Genomic DNA, 20,000 nt, shown 5'->3' with positions numbered 1-20,000 from the left:
GAGTTGATGAGGTAGGGGAGAAGGTCTCCGGAAATGGTCTGGAGAAGAGAGGAGGGGATAGGGTCAAGTGGGCAGGTTGTTGGGCGGCCGGCCGTCACAAGACGCGAGATTTCATCTGGAGAGAGAGGGGAGAAAGAGGTCAAAGCACAGGGTAGGGCAGTGTGAGCAGGACCAGCAGTGTCGTTTGACTTAGCAAACGAGGATCGGATGTCGTCAACCTTCTTTTCAAAATGGTTGACGAAGTCATCCGCAGAGAGGGAGGAGGGGGGGGGGGGGGGGGGGGGGAGGAGGATTCAGGAGGGAGGAGAAGGTAGCAAAGAGCTTCCTAGGGTTAGAGGCAGATGCTTGGAATTTAGAGTGGTAGAAAGTGGCTTTAGCAGCAGAGACAGAAGAGGAAAATGTAGAGAGGAGGGAGTGAAAGGATGCCAGGTCCGCAGGGAGGCGAGTTTTCCTCCATTTCCGCTCGGCTGCCCGGAGCCCTGTTCTGTGAGCTCGCAGTGAGTCGTCGAGCCACGGAGCAGGAGGGGAGGACCGAGCCGGCCTGGAGGATAGGGGACAGAGGAAATCAAAGGATGCAGAGAGAGAGGGAGGAGAGGAGGGTTGAGGAGGCAGAATCAGGAGATAGGTTGGAGAAGGTTTGAGCAGAGGGAAGAGATGATAGGATGGAAGAGGAGAGAGTAGCGGGAGAGAGAGAGCGAAGGTTGGGACGGCGCAATACCATCCGAGTAGGGGCAGAGTGAGAAGTGTTGGATGAGAGCGAGAGGGAAAAGGATACAAGGTAGTGGTCGGAGACTTGGAGGGGAGTTGCAATGAGATTAGTGGAAGAACAGCATCTAGTAAAGATGAGTTCAAGTGTATTGCCTGCCTTGTGAGTAGGGGGGGGGAAGGTGAGAGGGTGAGGTCGAAAGAGGAGAGGAGTGGAAAGAAGGAGGCAGAGAGGAATGAGTCGAAGGTAGACGTGGGGAGGTTAAAGTCACCCAGAACTGTGAGAGGTGAGCCATCCTCAGGAAAGGAACTTATCAAGGCGTCAAGCTCATTGATGAACTCTCCAAGGGAACCTGGAGGGCGATAAATGATAAGGATGTTGAGCTTGAAAGGGCTGGTAACTGTGACAGCATGGAATTCAAATGAGGAGATAGACAGATGGGTGAGGGGAGAAAGAGAGAATGTCCACTTGGGAGAGATGAGGATTCCAGTGCCACCACCCCGCTGGCTCGATGCTCTAGGGGTATGCGAGAACACGTAGTCAGACGAGGAGAGAGCAGTAGGAGTAGCAGTGTTATCTGTGGTAATCCATGTTTCCGTCAGCGCCAGGAAGTCTAGGGACTGGAGGGTAGCATAGGTGAGATGAACTCAGCCTTGTTGGCCGCAGACCGGCAGTTCCAGAGGCTGCCGGAGACCTGGAACTCCACGTGGGTCGTGCGCGCTGGGACCACCAGGTTAGAGTGGCAGCGGCCACGCGGTGTGGAGCGTTTGTATGGCCTGTGCAGAGGAGAGAGAACAGGGATAGACAGACACATAGTCGACAAGCTACAGAAGAGGCTACGCTAATGCAAAGGAGATTGGAATGACAAGTGGACTACACGTCTCGAATGTTCAGGAAGTTAAGCTTACGTTGCAAAAATCTTATTGACTAAAATGATACAGTACTGCTGGCTGGTGGAGTAGGCTAGCTAGCAGTGGCTGCGTTGTTGACTTTGAACGTGTAGCTGGCTAGGTAACCTCGATAGTTTCAGTACTACACCTTGTCATGATACAAAGCAACTTTGTAGCTAGCTAGCTAACATAACACTAATCAAGACGTTCCTTGTAATGTATTTAGTTTCTACAATGCTGCTCGTCGGTAATAGTTGGCTGGGTTAGGAAAAATGGCGTCGCGGGGGACGGAAATAGCTGGCTAGCTAACCTCGATGGCTGGCTAGCTAACAATTATCAAGCTATGACAAAGACAACTAAGTAGCTAGCTAGGTAACACTGCACTAGTCAAATCGTTCCGTTGTAAAGTATTAGTATCTACAGCGCTGCTAGTCGGTAACGGTTGGCTAGCTGGCAGTGGGTTAATGATGACTAGGTGTGTTGAGTAAGTCTGGCGCCGCGTCGCGGCTGGCTAGCTCACCTCGATAATACTCAAACTCAAACTACACAATTATCTTAGATACAGAGACAGCAAAGACAACTATGTAGCTGGCTAACTAACACTCACACCACACTAATCAAGTCGTTACGTTGTAATGTAATAGTTTCTGCAGTGCTGCTAGTCGGTAGAAGTTGGCTAGCTAGCAGTGATGACTAGCTAGCAGCTAGCAGTGTTGACTACGTTAGGAGGACGAAGATAGTTTGCCTCGATAATTACTCTAAACTACACAATTATCTTTGATACAAAGACGGCTATGTAGCTAGCTAAGAAGAATTGCTCAGATCAAACAAATCAAGCCGTTGTAATGTAGTGAAGTGTAATATTACCTGTGGAGCGAAGCGTGGTGCGACTGCTCGCTCCAAACCGGAAGTACAGCCCCGTCTAGCCCAAGCCCAGCCCCGTCTAGTCCAGCCCCGTCTAGTCCAGCCCCGTCTAGCCCAGCCCCGTCTAGCCCAGCCCCGTCTAGCCCAGCCCCGTCTAGCCCAGCCCCGTCTAGCCCAGCCCCGTCTAGCCCAGCCCCGTCTAGCCCAGCCCCGTCTAGCCCATCCCCGTCTAGCCCAGCCGTCTAGCCCAGCCCCGTCTAGCCCAGCCCCGCTCACAGGTTTGTAGTCCTTTCCTTTCCTTCCTCCCTGCCTTGAATGAACCACTGCTTATAAACAACTGGACTGGTGAAGGCCTTGTAGTGGATACCTTGTAGTGGATACCCTGTTGTGGATACCCTGTAGTGGATACCTTGTGTCCTAACATGTCTAATCAGTGATTACTGGAAAGAAAGAAGGAAGGAAGGATACTCTCCCTCAGACATAATATTCCTTATACAACTACCCTCACAAATGTCTCAATCACTTATAGTACCAGTGTGATTGGAAGAGTCAGTGTTCCTGCTACCTCTAAATCTCTCTCTCTCAGATCTGAACTTCTGTGGGACCAAACAGCCCTGTCTGAACGGAGGGACCTGCAGCAACACGGGACCTGACAAATACCAGTGTTCCTGTGCTGAGGGCTACTCTGGAGTCACCTGTGAGAGGGGTAGGTAGTTACTGTGATGGAGGGGTAGGTAGTTACTGTGATGGAGGGGTAGGTAGTTACTGTGATGGAGGGGTAGGTAGAGGGAGAGAGAGAGAGGGAGAGGGAGAGAGAGCGAGATTCATTTCTCTTGTGGTTGGATGTGAAGTCTTGACTGCTTCCTAAATGAATACATAATGAATGATTGATTCACTGAGAGACTGGGGGGATCTTGTGTATGAAACGAGGGGTCAGGGAGAAGGAAACCTTTCTCCAGGCACAGTAAAGTACTTTTTGAACGTTCTGTACGTTCTGATAGGGGGTGGGGGGATTCAGCGGGTGTAGGATAGGGGGTGGGGGGATTCAGGGGGTGTAGGATAGGGGGGATTCGGGGGGTGTAGGATAGGGGTGGGGGGATTCAGGGGGTGTAGGATAGGGGGTGGGGGGGATTCAGCGGGTGTAGGATAGGGGGTGGGGGGATTCGGGGGGTGTAGGATAGGGGGTGGGGGGATTCAGGGGGTGTAGGATCAGGGCCTGTGTGTTGCTCTGGATAAGAGCATCAGCTAAATGACTAACATGTCACTGTAAACAGAGTGTATTAAACCCTGTGTTTCTCCCCCACAGCGGAACATGCATGTCTGTCTGAGCCCTGCTCTAATGGTGGGAGCTGTGTTGAGACCAGTCTGGGTTATGAGTGTGTCTGTTCCCCGGGCTGGAGCGGACCCTCCTGTAGCCTCAGTAAGAACACACACACACACACACACACACACACACACACCCCAACACACACACACACCCCAACACACACACACACCCCAACACACACACACACCCCAACACACACACACACACACACAGACGCACACACACACAGACGCGCACACACACACACACTCACAAATGAATGTATCTCTCCTGTCTGCTAGATGTTGATGAGTGCTCTCCTAACCCCTGTAACCATGGTGGGACCTGCCAGGACCTGGTTCATGCTTATAAGTGTCACTGTCCACCTCAGTGGACCGGCAAGACCTGCCTCATCGGTAAGACACATCTCTCTTCTCTCTTTCTCACCAATCCAATGCTTTTTTTCCCCCTGAGGTATTTTCTGTAAGTGGATAAATCAGCTGGCGGGAATGATGGGATGTGTCAAAGAGCAGTAGGATTAGAAACTGTGGAGACTGCAGCATTACCTCTAGACCAGACTACACAATCATTACCTCTAGACCAGACTACACAATCATTACCTCTAGACCAGACTACACAGGCATTACCTCTAGACCAGACTACACAGGCATTACCTCTAGACCAGCCAATCCACTGCTTTTAAATCAATGGTGTGAATTGAAGAGGATGGAGAATCGGGACAGAGCCCGTCTGAATCGGGACAGAGCCCGTCTGAATCGGGACAGAGCCCGTCTGAATCGGGACAGAGCCCGTCTGAATCAGTCTGTCATCATAATGTCCGCACTAGCCATCACTCTAACCATGCTGTGTTATTAAACTCCTCCTCCTCTCAAGACGCCAACGAATGCGACAGCAAGCCCTGTGTCAACGCCAACTCTTGCCGCAACCTGATTGGTGGATACTTCTGCGAGTGCGTTCCTGGTTGGACGGGACAGAAATGTGACATCAGTGAGTAGAAACTAAGACTGTTCTGTTGCAACTGTGGAGTTATAGGCCACCTGCCTTCTCTCGCACTCTCTCTCAATTTCAATTTAAGGGCTTTATTGGCATGGGAAACATATGTTTACATTGCCAATGCAAGTGAAATAGATAATTAAAATAAGTTAAAAAAACAAAAATTACACTCACACAAGGAATTTTTACTAGGATTAAATGTCAATAATTGTGAAAAACTGAGTTTAAATGTATTTTTGCTAAGGTGTATGTAAACTTCCGACTTCAACTGTAAATATGGGTTGTATTTATAATGGTGTTTGTTCTTCACTGGTTGCCCTTTTGTTGTGGCAACAGGTCACACATCTTGCTGCTGTGATGACACACTGTGGTATTTCACCCAGTAGATATGGGAGTATATCAAAATTATTTGTTTTCAAATTCTTTGTGGATCTGTGTAATCTGAGGGAAATATGTGTCTCTAATATGGTCATACATTTTGGCAGGAGGTTAGGAAGTGCAGCTCAGTTTCCACCTCATTTTGTGGGCAGTGTGCACATAGCCTGTCTTCTCTTGAGAACCAGGTCTCTCTTTGTGTGTCTCTCTCTCTCTGTCTCACTCTCACCATTTCTCTCTCGCTCGCTCACTCACTATCTCTCTCTTTCACTCTCAGCACAGTCAATGTAATTTTACCCAGATCCCTATGGGCCCTGATTCAAAGTAGTGCACTATGTAGGGAATAGGGTGCCATTTGCAATGCAGACGGAGTTGGCAGTGTGTACAAGCGTGTCCTTGTGTTCAGTGACGAGGATCCTTTATCATTACTGGAGTCCCATGTAGCCAAGGATAGTTTGATTATCGCTGGGAAGCCAAGGATAGTTTGATTATCTCTGGGAAGCCAAGGATAGTTGATTATCTCTGGGATGCCAAAGATATAAACAATCCAGCGCTAGTTACACACACACACACCCAGTGCTACTTTCACTTGGCTCAGGGATAGTAAGAATTGCCTAACACCCTACTAAGTTCTGATCCAGCAGTTTATGAAGGAGTTTATCGAGGGTCGAGCAGAGAAGAAGATATGAAGTATTTAGTGGGGTATTTTGTTAAAAACATCATACTATCCAGATAGTTATATTATGGTGTTTTAAAACATGTCATTCCCCCCCCCCCCCCCCCCCCCATCTAGATATCAATGACTGCAAGGACCAATGTCAGCACGGAGGAACCTGCAAGGTATGTTGCTGTTTGGGATGAATCTGTCTTGATTCAGAGATATATCAAACACGTTGTTTTATGTGTTCAGCTTGACCTTTTGTTACGGGTTTTTTTCACACCACAAACTCATTTACAGCGTTAAAAAAATAACATTTAAAAAATAAAGATGGCAACAGTTGTGAAGCGTTCTGTTCTCTGGAAGGCAACAACTCTGTGGAGTTTTAAAGTTGTTCTGGAATCCATCAATGAAATGAAATATGGAGGGGGAGAGGAGGAGGAGGAGAGAGCAGAGATTCCTTGAACACATTAGGTTAAATGACCCTCAACATTATTGTGTTAAATTACTGTTGGAGGAGCTGGTATTGCTCTGTCCTTCCTACAACCCTCTTCTTCTCTTTTCCCTTCCCTGACTGACATCCTGTGTTAGCCGAACACTTCCTGTTCTCTAAAGAAGATTAAAGGGGTGTCTGCCCAGCTAGAATAAAGGAATCTCTGCCCAGCTAGATTAAAGGGATCTCTGCCCAGCTAGATTAAAGGGATCTCTGCCCAGCTAGATTAAAGGGATCTCTGCCCAGCTAGATTAAAGGGATCTCTGCCCAGCTAGATTAAAGGGATCTCTGCCCAGCTAGATTAAAGGGATCTCTGCCCAGCTAGATTAAAGGGGTCTCTGCCCAGCTAGATTAAAGGGGTCTCTGCCCAGCTAGCTGGATGGCTGTCTGTGTTCCTGGACCTGGCTAGTATTTCTGGAGCATACTAAACACGTTGTGTATTCTAGGACTTGGTGAACGGCTACCGCTGTGGGTGTCCTGCGGGTTACTCTGGAGACCACTGTGAGAGAGATGTGGATGAGTGTGCCGGCTCTCCCTGTCTGAACGGCGGGCGATGCCAAGACAAAGTCAACGGTTTCACCTGCCTCTGTCTGCCAGGATTCTCGGGGCAACTCTGTCAGGTAAGTTTTGGTGCAACCTTCAAACCCTTCCCCACTGTTGTTTAACTTAACTTAGTTCCCATTCTGTCCCTGGTGAGCAACATTGAAACCCTTCCCCTTAACCCCCAACTCCCCACTGTCTTTTAACCTTAGTTCCTGTCTCCTTTCTGGTGCCAGTGTGCCTACTAGACTACCCCACCCTGCCTACTAGACTACCCCACCCTGCCTACTGGACTACCCCACCCTGCCTACTGGACTACCCCACCCTGGCTACTAGCCTACCCCACCCTGGCTACTAGTCTACCCCACCCTGGCTACTAGTCTACCCCACCCTGGCTACTAGTCTACCCCAACCTGCCGACTAGACTACCCCAACCTGCCGACTAGACTACCCCAACCTGCCTACTAGACTACCCCACCCTGCCTACTAGACTACCCCACCCTGCCTACCAGACTACCCCACCCTGCCTACCAGACTACCCCACCCTGCCTACCAGACTACCCCACCCTGCCTACCAGACTACCCCACCACCAGACTACCCCACCACCAGACTACCCCACCACCAGACTACCCCACCACCAGACTACCCCACCACCAGACTACCCCACCACCAGACTACCCCACCCTGCCTAATAGACTACCCCACCCTGCCTAATAGACTACCCCACCCTGCCTAATAGACTACCCCACCCTGCCTAATAGACTACCCCACCCTGCCTAATAGACTACCCCACCCTGCCTAATAGACTACCCCACCCTGCCTAATAGACTACCCCACCCTGCCTAATAGACTACCCCACCCTGCCTAATAGACTACCCCACCCTGCCTACTAGACTACCCCACCCTGCCTACTGGACTACCCCACCCTGCCTACTGGACTACCCCACCCTGGCTACTAGTCTACCCCACCCTGGCTACTAGTCTACCCCACCCTGGCTACTAGTCTACCCCAACCTGCCGACTAGACTACCCCAACCTGCCGACTAGACTACCCCAACCTGCCGACTAGACTACCCCAACCTGCCGACTAGACTACCCCAACCTGCCGACTAGACTACCCCACCCTGCCTACTAGACTACCCCACCCTGCCTACCAGACTACCCCACCCTGCCTACCAGACTACCCCACCCTGCCTACCAGACTACCCCACCCTGCCTACCAGACTACCCCACCCTGCCTACCAGACTACCCCACCACCAGACTACCCCACCACCAGACTACCCCACCACCAGACTACCCCACCACCAGACTACCCCACCACCAGACTACCCCACCACCAGACTACCCCACCCTGCCTAATAGACTACCCCACCCTGCCTAATAGACTACCCCACCCTGCCTAATAGACTACCCCACCCTGCCTAATAGACTACCCCACCCTGCCTAATAGACTACCCCACCCTGCCTAATAGACTACCCCACCCTGCCTAATAGACTACCCCACCCTGCCTAATAGACTACCCCACCCTGCCGACCGGACTACCCCAACCTGCCGACCGGACTACCCCAACCTGCCAACTATCCTACCCCAACCCTCCTACTAGACTACCCCACCCTGCCTAATAGACTACCCCACCCTGCCTACTAGACTACCCCACCCCCCCACCCTGCCTAATATGCTACCCCAACCTTCCTACTAGGCTACCCCACCCTGCCTACTAGGCTACCCCACCCTGCCTACCAGGCTACCCCACCCTGCCTACTATCCTACCCCACCCTGCCTACTATCCTACCCCACCCTGCCTACTAGACTACCCCAACCTGCCTACTAGACTACCCCAACCTGCCTACTATCCTACCCCACCCTGCCTACTACTCTACCCCACCCTGCCTACTATCCTACCCCACCCTGCCTACTATCCTACCCCACCCTGCCTACTATCCTACCCCACCCTGCCTACTAGACTACCCCAACCTGCCTACTAGACTACCCCACCCTGCCTACTAGACTACCCCACCCTGCCTACTAGACTACCCCACCCTCTAACCTGCCTTATAGACTACCCCACCTTCTAACCTCTCTATAGTTCACTCATCAACCTTCATTTTAAGTCAGGGTTTAGTCTTAGTGAAGCTGATCCTGGCTGCTGTGTGTTGGAGACATTCTTCTGTTTAAACCCAGACTCACTGACAAAGTCCCTCGTGTGTGTGTGTGTGTGTGTGTGTGTGTGTGTGTGTGTGTGTGTGTGAGTGTGAGAGTGATATTTCCTGGCAAGCCTCTGTAGGGAGGATGCTGTGGGCTGGTCTGTGTTTAGTACTGAACCCTGTCTCTCTGTCTCTCTGTCTGCCTCTTTCCATGGTCTTGTCTCTCAGTGATTTCTCTGATAACTACACTTTTTGATGAAGGTTTTACTTGCAAAGTGATATATATAAAGTTCTTAGTTTAATACACTAACTGAATGATGTTCTGGAGGAGAGTGTCTGCCAAATGACCAAAATGTAAATATCTCTCTGTCTCTCTCTCTGTATATAGCTGGACATAGACTACTGCCTCATCAACCCGTGTCAGAATGGTGCTTCATGTTACAACCTCGCTACAGGTCACTACTGCGCCTGTTCAGAAGACTACGAAGGAAAAAACTGCTCTCACCTCAAAGACCACTGTCACACCAGCACGTGCAAAGGTACGCCCACCTTGTCCTCTTTAGTTCCTCTCTCTTGTTTCCCTCCCCCTCTCGCTCTCCCTCCCCCTCCCCCTCGCACTCCCTCGCCCGTTCCCTCCCCCTCGCACTCCCTCGCCCGTTCCCTCCCCCTCGCACTCCCTCGCCCGTTCCCTCCCCCTCGCACTCCCTCGCCCGTTCCCTCCCCCTCGCACTCCCTCGCCCGTTCCCTCCCCCTCGCACTCCCTCGCCCGTTCCCTCCCCCATCGCTCTCGCTCGTTCCCTCCCCCATCGCTCTCGCTCGTTCCCTCCCCCATCGCTCTCGCTCGTTCCCTCCCCCATCGCTCTCGCTCGTTCCCTCCCCCATCGCTCTCGCTCGTTCCCTCCCCCATCGCTCTCGCTCGTTTCCTCCCCCATCGCTCTCGCTCGTTTCCTCCCCCATCGCTCTCGCTCGTTCCCTCCCCCATCGCTCTCGCTCGTTCCCTCCCCCATCACTCCTCGCCCTCGTTCCTCGCGCTCGTTCCCCCCCACTCTAGCTCGTTCCACCCCGCTCTCCCTCTTGCTCCCTCTCTCCCCCCTCTCTCTCTCTCTCTCGGCAGAAGTATAGTGTTTGGGGTTTAGATTCAGCTCTGTGTGTTGACTAGACCAGACAGGAGTGCAGAGTGAGAGAGATCAGCGTAACAGCTTTCTGTTTCTTCTGTTCCTCCATGTTTACACTTCTTGAGAAGAATTGATCACTCAATCAGCGACGTGTCTGTTTTTTTTTTTTAACCGGAATGTAAACCTGGGTTTGTATTCATCTCAAATCAGTTTATCTATTTTAGTTCATAATGAATAAGTAGACATTGGTACCAGATCTACCCTGAGTTATCATAATGAAGGAGGACATTGGTACCAGATCTACCCTGAGTTGCATGTATGAGGCCTGGGTTCAGGTCTATGTGTTCTGTAGTGGGTGTCAGTGCCATGCATCTAGTGTATGGTGATTGCAATCTTAATACATAGGATTTATACAGCGCTTTTCTAAGACCCAAAGATGCTTCCTGTTGTCAGTCATCTCTGCTCACATGCATGTGAAAAATAACTCTTTCTTTCTTTCCCCCCACAGTGATTGACAGCTGCACAGTTGCCGTGGGGTCCAACAGTACCCCTGGAGGGGAGCGGTACATCTCCTCGAACGTGTGTGGTCCTCACGGACGCTGTCGGAGTCAGGCTGGAGGACAGTTCAGCTGTGACTGTCAGGAGGGCTTCAGAGGCACATACTGTCACGAGAGTAAGACATGCTGACTTAGACATGACTTATAGCTGACGTCTAGACATGACATATAGCCGACATGCTGACGTCTAGACATGGCATATAGCAGACATGCTGACGTGTAGACATGACATATAGCAGACATGCTGACTTAGACATGACATATAGCAGACATACTGACTTAGACATGACATATAGCAGACATACTGACTTAGACATGACATATAGCAGACATACTGACTTAGACATGACATAGAGCAGACATACTGACTTAGACATGACATATAGCAGACATACTGACATATAGCTGACGTGTAGACATGACATAGAGCAGACATACTGACTTAGACATGACATAGAGCAGACATACTGACGTGTAGACATGACATATAGCAGACATACTGACGTGTAGACATACTGACGTGTAGACATGACATATAGCAGACATACTGACTTAGACATGACATATAGCAGACATACTGACGTATAGACATGACATATAGCAGACATACTGACATATAGCAGACATACTGACATATAGCAGACATGCTGACGTATAGACATGACATATAGCTGACGTGTAGACATGACATATAGCAGACATGCTGACGTGTAGACAAGACATATAGCAGACATGCTGACGTGTAGACATGACATATACCAGACATACTGACTCATAGACATGACATATAGCAGACATACTGACTCATAGACATGACATATCTCGCTAAAGCAAAGAGACCCTGATCCCAAACCACCCATGCTGTCCTTCAAAGCACCACTGGCATGCAGCTATCAACAGTACATCAACAGTACCCAGTGTCCCTCTAAACTGTCCACAAACACTGCGACCTTGGAGCAGAACACACACACACACGATTTCACACACCAACCACATTCCACACATCAAACTAAAGCCAACACAGAGAGCATTATCTTACTGGAGTTTCCTTCTGATTTTCCCTGTTTGGTACAGGTACATTATCCATTTACATTTAAACCTACCTTACTGTAGTTTCTAATGATTTCTCTCCTCCCCTCCCTCTCTCTCTCTCGCCCCCCTCTCTCTCTCGCCCCCCTCTCCGCTCTCTCTCGCCCCCCTCTCCGCTCTCTCTCGCCCCCCTCTCCGCTCTCTCTCGCCCCCCTCTCCGCTCTCTCTCGCCCCCCTCTCCGCTCTCTCTCGCCCCCCTCTCCGCTCTCTCTCGCCCCCCGCTCTCTCTCGCCCCCCTCTCTCTCTCGCCCCCCTCTCTCTCTCGCCCCCCCCCCTCTCTCTCTCTCTCTCTCTCTCTCTCTCTCGCCCCCTCCCTCTCAGATATTAATGATTGTGAGAGCAACCCGTGTGGTAATGGAGGAACCTGTATTGATAAAGTCAGTGTATACCAGTGTATCTGTGGAGACGGCTGGGAGGGGGACCACTGTGAGACCAGTAAGTGCTGTATTTATTATTTATAAAAGAGTGTTTTCAACTTCTATTGAGAGATCTACATGTTGATGTGAACTACGAGGGGCGGACTGGGAGATCGGACAGCTGCCTCCAGGGCCGGCAGCACTACCTCTAGACCAGCCCCCGGCAGCACTGCCTCTAGACCAGCCCCCGGCAGCACTGCCTCTAGACCAGCCCCCGGCAGCACTGCCTCTAGACCAGCCCCCGGCAGCACTGCCTCTAGACCAGCCCCCCGGCAGCACTGCCTCTAGACCAGCCCCCGGCAGCACTGCCTCTAGACCAGCCCCCCGGCAGCACTGCCTCTCTAGACCAGCCCCCCGGCAGCACTGCCTCTCTAGACCAGCCCCCCGGCAGCACTGCCTCTCTAGACCAGCCCCCCGGCAGCACTGCCTCTCTAGACCAGCCCCCCGGCAGCACCGCCTCTAGACCAGCCCCCCGGCAGCACCGCCTCTAGACCGGCAGCACCGCCTCTAGACCAGCCCCCCGGCAGCACCGCCTCTAGACCAGCCCCCCGGCAGCACCGCCTCTAGACCAGCCCCCCGGCAGCACCGCCTCTAGACCAGCCCCCCGGCAGCACCGCCTCTAGACCAGCCTCCAGGCAGCACCGCCTCTAGACCAGCCTCCAGGCAGCACCGCCTCTAGACCAGCCTCCTGGCAGCACCGCCTCTAGACCAGCCTCCCGGCAGCACCGCCTCTAGACCAGCCTCCCGGCAGCACCGCCTCTAGACCAGCCTCCCGGCAGCACCGCCTCTAGACCAGCCTCCCGGCAGCACCGCCTCTAGACCAGCCTCCCGGCAGCACCGCCTCTAGACCAGCCTCCCGGCAGCACCGCCTCTAGACCAGCCTCCCGGCAGCACCGCCTCTAGACCAGCCTCCGGCAGCACCGCCAGTCTTTATTTGGATCCTCATTAGCTAATGCCTTAGCGACCGCCAGTCTTCCTGGGGTCCACATTCTTACCCATCATCTTTGACACGTATAAATGCATGAAATGTGTTTCACTAAGTAGGTCGCTACGTGTAATTATGACCATTATATAAAGGTAGTAATTTAACCTGAGACAAGTTTGACTCTCCCTCTTCTCTCCTCCTCTCCCCTCCTCCTCCCCCCCTCCTCCTTTCCCCTCTCCTCCTCTCCCCTCCTCCTCCTCTATCCACTCCCTCCTCTCCCCTACTCCTCTCCCTCCTCCTCCCTCCTCCTCCTCCTATCCTCCCTCCAGATATAGATGACTGCAGCACTAGTCCATGTCATAATGGAGGAACATGTCGAGACCTGGTGACTGATTTCTTCTGTGAGTGTATGAACGGCTGGAAGGGGAAGACCTGCCACTCCCGTAAGAACACCTCTCTCTCTCTCCCCCTCCCTCCCTCCCTCCCTCCCTCCCTCCCTCCCTCCCTCCCTCCCTCCCTCCCTCCCTCCCTCAGTCTGTCTCCCTCCCTCCCTCAGTCTGTCTCCCTCCCTCCCTCAGTCTGTCTCCCTCCCTCCCTCAGTCTGTCTCCCTCCCTCCCTCAGTCTGTCTCGCTCCCTCCCTCCCTCCCTCCCTCAGTCTGTCTCGCTCCCTCCCTCCCTCCCTCCCTCAGTCTGTCTCGCTCCCTCCCTCCCTCCCTCCCTCAGTCTGTCTCCCTCCCTCCCTCAGTCTGTCTCCCTCCCTCCCTCAGTCTGTCTCCCTCCCTCCCTCAGTCTGTCTCGCTCCCTCCCTCAGTCTGTCTCGCTCCCTCCCTCCCTCCCTCCCTCAGTCTGTCTCGCTCCCTCCCTCCCTCCCTCCCTCAGTCTGTCTCGCTCCCTCCCTCAGTCTGTCTCGCTCCCTCCCTCCCTCCCTCCCTCCCTCAGTCTGTCTCGCTCCCTCCCTCCCTCCCTCCCTCCCTCAGTCTGTCTCGCTCCCTCCCTCCCTCCCTCCCTCCCTCCCTCAGTCTGTCTCGCTCCCTCCCTCCCTCCCTCCCTCAGTCTGTCTCGCTCCCTCCCTCAGTCTGTCTCGCTCCCTCCCTCCCTCCCTCCCTCCCTCAGTCTGTCTCGCTCCCTCCCTCCCTCCCTCCCTCCCTCAGTCTGTCTCCCTCCCTCCCTCCCTCCCTCAGTCTGTCTCGCTCCCTCCCTCCCTCCCTCAGTCTGTCTCGCTCCCTCCCTCCCTCCCTCAGTCTGTCTCGCTCCCTCCCTCCCTCCCTCAGTCTGTCTCGCTCCCTCCCTCCCTCCCTCCCTCAGTCTGTCTGTCTCGCTCCCTCCCTCCCTCAGTCTGTCTGTCTCGCTCCCTCCCTCCCTCAGTCTGTCTGTCTCGCTCCCTCCCTCCCTCAGTCTCTGTCTCGCTCCCTCCCTCCCTCAGTCTCTGTCTCGCTCCCTCCCTCCCTCAGTCTCTGTCTCGCTCCCTCCCTCAGTCTGTCTGTCTCGCTCCCTCCCTCAGTCTGTCTGTCTCGCTCCCTCACTCAGTCTGTCTGTCTCGCTCCCTCCCTCAGCCTGTCTGTCTCGCTCCCTCCCTCAGTCTCTGTCTCGCTCCCTCCCTCAGTCTGTCTGTCTCGCTCCCTCCCTCAGTCTGTCTGTCTCGCTCCCTCCCTCAGTCTGTCTGTCTCGCTCCCTCCCTCAGTCTGTCTGTCTCGCTCCCTCCCTCAGTCTGTCTGTCTCGCTCCCTCCCTCAGTCTGTCTGTCTCGCTCCCTCCCTCAGTCTGTCTGTCTCGCTCCCTCCCTCAGTCTGTCTGTCTCGCTCCCTCCCTCCCTCAGTCTGTCTCGCTCCCTCCCTCCCTCAGTCTGTCTCGCTCCCTCGTTCCCTCCCTCCCTCCCTCAGTCTGTCTCGCCCCCTCGTTCCCTCCCTCCCTCCCTCAGTCTGTCTGTCTCGCTCCCTCGTTCCCTCCCTCCCTCCCTCAGTCTGTCTGTCTCGCTCCCTCCCTCAGTCTGTCTGTCTCGCTCCCTCCCTCAGTCTGTCTGTCTCGCTCCCTCCCTCAGTCTGTCTGTCTCGCTCCCTCCCTCAGTCTGTCTGTCTCGCTCCCTCCCTCAGTCTGTCTGTCTCGCTCCCTCCCTCCCTCCCTCCCTCAGTCTGTCTCGCTCCCTCGTTCCCTCCCTCCCTCAGTCTGTCTCGCTCCCTCGTTCCCTCCCTCCCTCAGTCTGTCTCGCTCCCTCGTTCCCTCCCTCCCTCAGTCTGTCTCGCTCCCTCGTTCCCTCCCTCCCTCAGTCTGTCTCGCTCCCTCGTTCCCTCCCTCCCTCAGTCTGTCTCGCTCCCTCGTTCCCTCCCTCCCTCAGTCTGTCTCGCTCCCTCGTTCCCTCCCTCCCTCAGTCTGTCTCGCTCCCTCGTTCCCTCCCTCCCTCCCTCAGTCTGTCTCGCTCCCTCGTTCCCTCCCTCCCTCCCTCAGTCTGTCTCGCCCCCTCGTTCCCTCCCTCCCTCCCTCAGTCTGTCTCGCCCCCTCGTTCCCTCCCTCCCTCCCTCAGTCTGTCTCGCTCCCTCGTTCCCTCCCTCCCTCCCTCAGTCTGTCTCGCCCCCTCGTTCCCTCCCTCCCTCCCTCAGTCTGTCTCGCCCCCTCGTTCCCTCCCTCCCTCCCTCAGTCTGTCTCGCTCCCTCGTTCCCTCCCTCCCTCCCTCAGTCTGTCTCGCTCCCTCGTTCCCTCCCTCCCTCCCTCAGTCTGTCTCGCTCCCTCGTTCCCTCCCTCCCTCCCTCAGTCTGTCTCGCTCCCTCGTTCCCTCCCTCCCTCCCTCAGTCTGTCTCGCTCCCTCGTTCCCTCCCTCCCTCCATCAGTCTGTCTCGCTCCCTCGTTCCCTCCCTCCCTCCATCAGTCTGTCTCGCTCCCTCGTTCCCTCCCTCAGTCTGTCTCGCTCCCTCGTTCCCTCCCTCCCTCCCTCAGTCTGTCTCGCTCCCTCGTTCCCTCCCTCAGTCTGTCACGCTCCCTCGTTCCCTCCCTCAGTCTGTCACGCTCCCTCGTTCCCTCCCTCAGTCTGTCACGCTCCCTCGTTCCCTCCCTCAGTCTGTCTCGCTCCCTCGTTCCCTCCCTCAGTCTGTCTCGCTCCCTCGTTCCCTCCCTCAGTCTGTCTCGCTCCCTCGTTCCCTCCCTCAGTCTGTCTCGCTCCCTCGTTCCCTCCCTCAGTCTGTCTCGCTCCCTCGTTCCCTCCCTCAGTCTCGCTCCCTCGTTCCCTCCCTCAGTCTGTCTCGCTCCCTCGTTCCCTCCCTCAGTCTGTCTCGCTCCCTCGTTCCCTCCCTCAGTCTGTCTCGCTCCCTCGTTCCCTCAGTCTGTCTGTCTCGCTCCCTCGTTCCCTCAGTCTGTCTGTCTCGCTCCCTCCCTCCCTCAGTCTGTCTGTCTCGCTCCCTCCCTCCCTCCCTCCCTCAGTCTGTCTCCCTCCCTCCCTCCCTCAGTCTGCCTCCCTCAGTCTGCCTCCCTCCCTCCCTCCCTCAGTCTGCCTCCCTCCCTCAGTCTGCCTCCCTCCCTCCCGCCCTCCCTCCCTCCCTCCCTCCCTCAGTCTGTCTCGCTCCCTCCCTCCCTCTGTCTCGCTCCCTCCCTCAGTCTGTCTTGCTCCCTCGCTCCCTCCCTCAGTCTGTCTTGCTCCCTCGCTCCCTCCCTCAGTCTCCCTCCCTCCCTCCCTCAGTCTCCCTCCCTCCCTCCCTGTCTCCCTCCCTCCCTCCCTGTCTCCCTCCCTCCCTCCCTGTCTCCCTCCCTCCCTCCCTCAGTCTGCCTCCCTCCCTCCCTCAGTCTGCCTCCCTCCCTCCCTCAGTCTGCCTCCCTCCCGCCCTCCCTCCCGCCCTCCCTCAGTCTCTCTCGCTCCCTCCCTCAGTCTGTCTCGCTCCCTCCCTCCGTCAGTCTCCCTCCCTCCCTCCCTCAGTCTCCCTCCCTCCCTCCCTCAGTCTCCCTCCCTGTCTCGCTCCCTCCCTCCCTCCCTCAGTCTGTCTCGCTCCCTCCCTCCCACCCTCAGTCTGTCTCCCCTCCCTCCCTCCCTCCCTCCCTCCCTCCCTCCCTCCCTCCCTCCCTCCCTCCCTCCCTCAGTCTGCCTCCCTCCCTCCCTCAGTCTGCCTCCCTCCCTCCCTCAGTCTGCCTCCCTCCCGCCCTCCCTCCCGCCCTCCCTCAGTCTCTCTCGCTCCCTCCCTCAGTCTGTCTCGCTCCCTCCCTCCGTCAGTCTCCCTCCCTCCCTCCCTCAGTCTCCCTCCCTCCCTCCCTCAGTCTCCCTCCCTGTCTCGCTCCCTCCCTCCCTCCCTCCCTCAGTCTGTCTCGCTCCCTCCCTCCCTCCCTCAGTCTCCCTCCCTGTCTCGCTCCCTCCCTCCCTCCCTCCCTCAGTCTGTCTCGCTCCCTCCCTCCCTCCCTCCCACCCTCAGTCTGTCTCGCTCCCTCCCTCCCTCCCTCCCTCCCTCCCTCCCTCCCTCCCTCCCTCCCTCCCTCCCTCAGTCTGTCTCGCTCCCTCCCTCCCTCCCTCCCTCCCTCAGTCTGTCTCGCTCCCTCCCTCCCTCCCTCCCTCAGTCTGTCTCGCTCCCTCCCTCCCTCCCTCCCTCCCTCCCTCCCTCCCTCAGTCTGTCTCGCTCCCTCCCTCCCTCAGTCTGTCTCGCTCCCTCCCTCCCTCAGTCTGTCTCGCTCCCTCCCTCCAGTCAGTCTGTCTCGCTCCCTCCCTCCCTCCCACCCTCAGTCTGTCTCGCTCCCTCCCTCCCTCCCTCCCTCAGTCTGTCTCGCTCCCTCCCTCCCTCCCTCCCTCAGTCTGTCTCGCTCCCTCCCTCCCTCCCTCCCTCCCTCAGTCTGTCTCGCTCCCTCCCTCCCTCCCTCCCTCAGTCTGTCTCGCTCCCTCCCTCCCTCCCTCAGTCTGTCTCGCTCCCTCCCTCCCTCCCTCAGTCTGTCTCGCTCCCTCCCTCCCTCCCTCCCTCCCTCAGTCTGTCTCGCTCCCTCGCTCCCTCCCTCAGTCTGTCTTGCTCCCTCGCTCCCTCCCTCAGTCTCCCTCCCTCCCTCCCTCAGTCTCCCTCCCTCCCTCCCTGTCTCCCTCCCTCCCTCCCTGTCTCCCTCCCTCCCTCCCTGTCTCCCTCCCTCCCTCCCTCAGTCTGCCTCCCTCCCTCCCTCAGTCTGCCTCCCTCCCTCCCTCAGTCTGCCTCCCTCCCGCCCTCCCTCCCGCCCTCCCTCAGTCTCTCTCGCTCCCTCCCTCAGTCTGTCTCGCTCCCTCCCTCCGTCAGTCTCCCTCCCTCCCTCCCTCAGTCTCCCTCCCTCCCTCCCTCAGTCTCCCTCCCTGTCTCGCTCCCTCCCTCCCTCCCTCAGTCTGTCTCGCTCCCTCCCTCCCACCCTCAGTCTGTCTCCCCTCCCTCCCTCCCTCCCTCCCTCCCTCCCTCCCTCCCTCCCTCCCTCCCTCCCTCCCTCCCTCCCTCAGTCTGCCTCCCTCCCTCCCTCAGTCTGCCTCCCTCCCGCCCTCCCTCCCGCCCTCCCTCAGTCTCTCTCGCTCCCTCCCTCAGTCTGTCTCGCTCCCTCCCTCCGTCAGTCTCCCTCCCTCCCTCCCTCAGTCTCCCTCCCTCCCTCCCTCAGTCTCCCTCCCTGTCTCGCTCCCTCCCTCCCTCCCTCCCTCAGTCTGTCTCGCTCCCTCCCTCCCTCCCTCAGTCTCCCTCCCTGTCTCGCTCCCTCCCTCCCTCCCTCCCTCAGTCTGTCTCGCTCCCTCCCTCCCTCCCTCCCACCCTCAGTCTGTCTCGCTCCCTCCCTCCCTCCCTCCCTCCCTCCCTCCCTCCCTCCCTCCCTCCCTCAGTCTGTCTCGCTCCCTCCCTCCCTCCCTCCCTCCCTCAGTCTGTCTCGCTCCCTCCCTCCCTCCCTCCCTCAGTCTGTCTCGCTCCCTCCCTCCCTCCCTCCCTCCCTCCCTCCCTCAGTCTGTCTCGCTCCCTCCCTCCCTCAGTCTGTCTCGCTCCCTCCCTCCCTCAGTCTGTCTCGCTCCCTCCCTCCCTCAGTCTGTCTCGCTCCCTCCCTCCAGTCAGTCTGTCTCGCTCCCTCCCTCCCTCCCACCCTCAGTCTGTCTCGCTCCCTCCCTCCCTCCCACCCTCAGTCTGTCTCGCTCCCTCCCTCCCTCCCTCCCTCAGTCTGTCTCGCTCCCTCCCTCCCTCCCTCCCTCCCTCAGTCTGTCTCGCTCCCTCCCTCCCTCCCTCCCTCAGTCTGTCTCGCTCCCTCCCTCCCTCCCTCAGTCTGTCTCGCTCCCTCCCTCCCTCCCTCCCTCCCTCAGTCTGTCTCGCTCCCTCCCTCCCTCCCTCCCTCAGTCTGTCTCGCTCCCTCCCTCCCTCATTCTGTCTCCCTCCCTCCCTCCCTCACAAGGAGGGCTGGGAAGGAGACACCTGTAAACAGAGTGAGTGTACTATGCCATTTTAGAATAAACTTTTATCCACAGTCATGCATGGGCTGTTTTAAATACAACCGGAGTCACATCTGATGTAAAGACTGCCGTGTTCACTACCTGAGTCACATCTGATGTAAAGACTGCCGTGTTCACTACCTGGGTCACATCTGATGTAAAGACTGCCGTGTTCACCACCTGGGTCACATCTGATGTAAAGACTGCCGTGTTCACTACCTGGGTCACATCTGATGTAAAGACTGCCGTGTTCACCTCCTGGGTCACATCTGATGTAAAGACTGCCGTGTTCACTACCTGGGTCACATCTGATGTAAAGACTGGCCGTGTTCACCACCACCTTTCTTCTGTTCTCTCTCTCGGTCGTACCTTTTTTCTTTTATCTCTGTCCTTCCCTCCTTCTCTGGCTGGACGCTTGAGGCTGTTGTTGGCCATGAGAGGAGGAAAGTTGAGACAGATGTTCTCCCCTTTCCCCCCCCTCCCTCTCTGTGCATTCCTGTCCAAACTGTGACATGTCTACTAGTTCTACACCCCT

The 20,000-nt window shown here is 56.1% G+C and overlaps 1 protein-coding gene across 1 annotated transcript in view; it reads left to right on the top strand.

Moving 5' to 3' along the window:
* The window catches only part of jag1b (jagged canonical Notch ligand 1b), an 85,256-nt gene that overhangs the window by 40,935 nt on the left and 24,321 nt on the right, over positions 1 to 20,000 (top strand). Inside the window, exons 7-18 of the mRNA XM_082965519.1 lie at positions 3,047 to 3,166; positions 3,767 to 3,880; positions 4,069 to 4,182; positions 4,661 to 4,774; positions 5,949 to 5,995; positions 6,753 to 6,926; positions 9,382 to 9,532; positions 10,617 to 10,781; positions 12,076 to 12,189; positions 13,425 to 13,538; positions 16,530 to 16,546; positions 19,429 to 19,459. Of these exons, the coding sequence (XP_082821645.1) occupies positions 3,047 to 3,166; positions 3,767 to 3,880; positions 4,069 to 4,182; positions 4,661 to 4,774; positions 5,949 to 5,995; positions 6,753 to 6,926; positions 9,382 to 9,532; positions 10,617 to 10,781; positions 12,076 to 12,189; positions 13,425 to 13,538; positions 16,530 to 16,546; positions 19,429 to 19,459 (1,275 nt within the window). The remainder of the gene's footprint in view (positions 1 to 3,046; positions 3,167 to 3,766; positions 3,881 to 4,068; positions 4,183 to 4,660; positions 4,775 to 5,948; positions 5,996 to 6,752; positions 6,927 to 9,381; positions 9,533 to 10,616; positions 10,782 to 12,075; positions 12,190 to 13,424; positions 13,539 to 16,529; positions 16,547 to 19,428; positions 19,460 to 20,000) is intronic.

The sequence above is a fragment of the Salmo salar genome, chromosome 19 (assembly GCF_965601325.2).
Source record: "Salmo salar chromosome 19, fSalSal1, whole genome shotgun sequence".
Taxonomy (NCBI): Eukaryota; Metazoa; Chordata; class Actinopteri; order Salmoniformes; family Salmonidae; genus Salmo; species Salmo salar.
The sequence above is the reverse complement of the archived record's forward strand: the minus strand, read 5'-3'. Positions and strand labels throughout refer to the sequence as shown.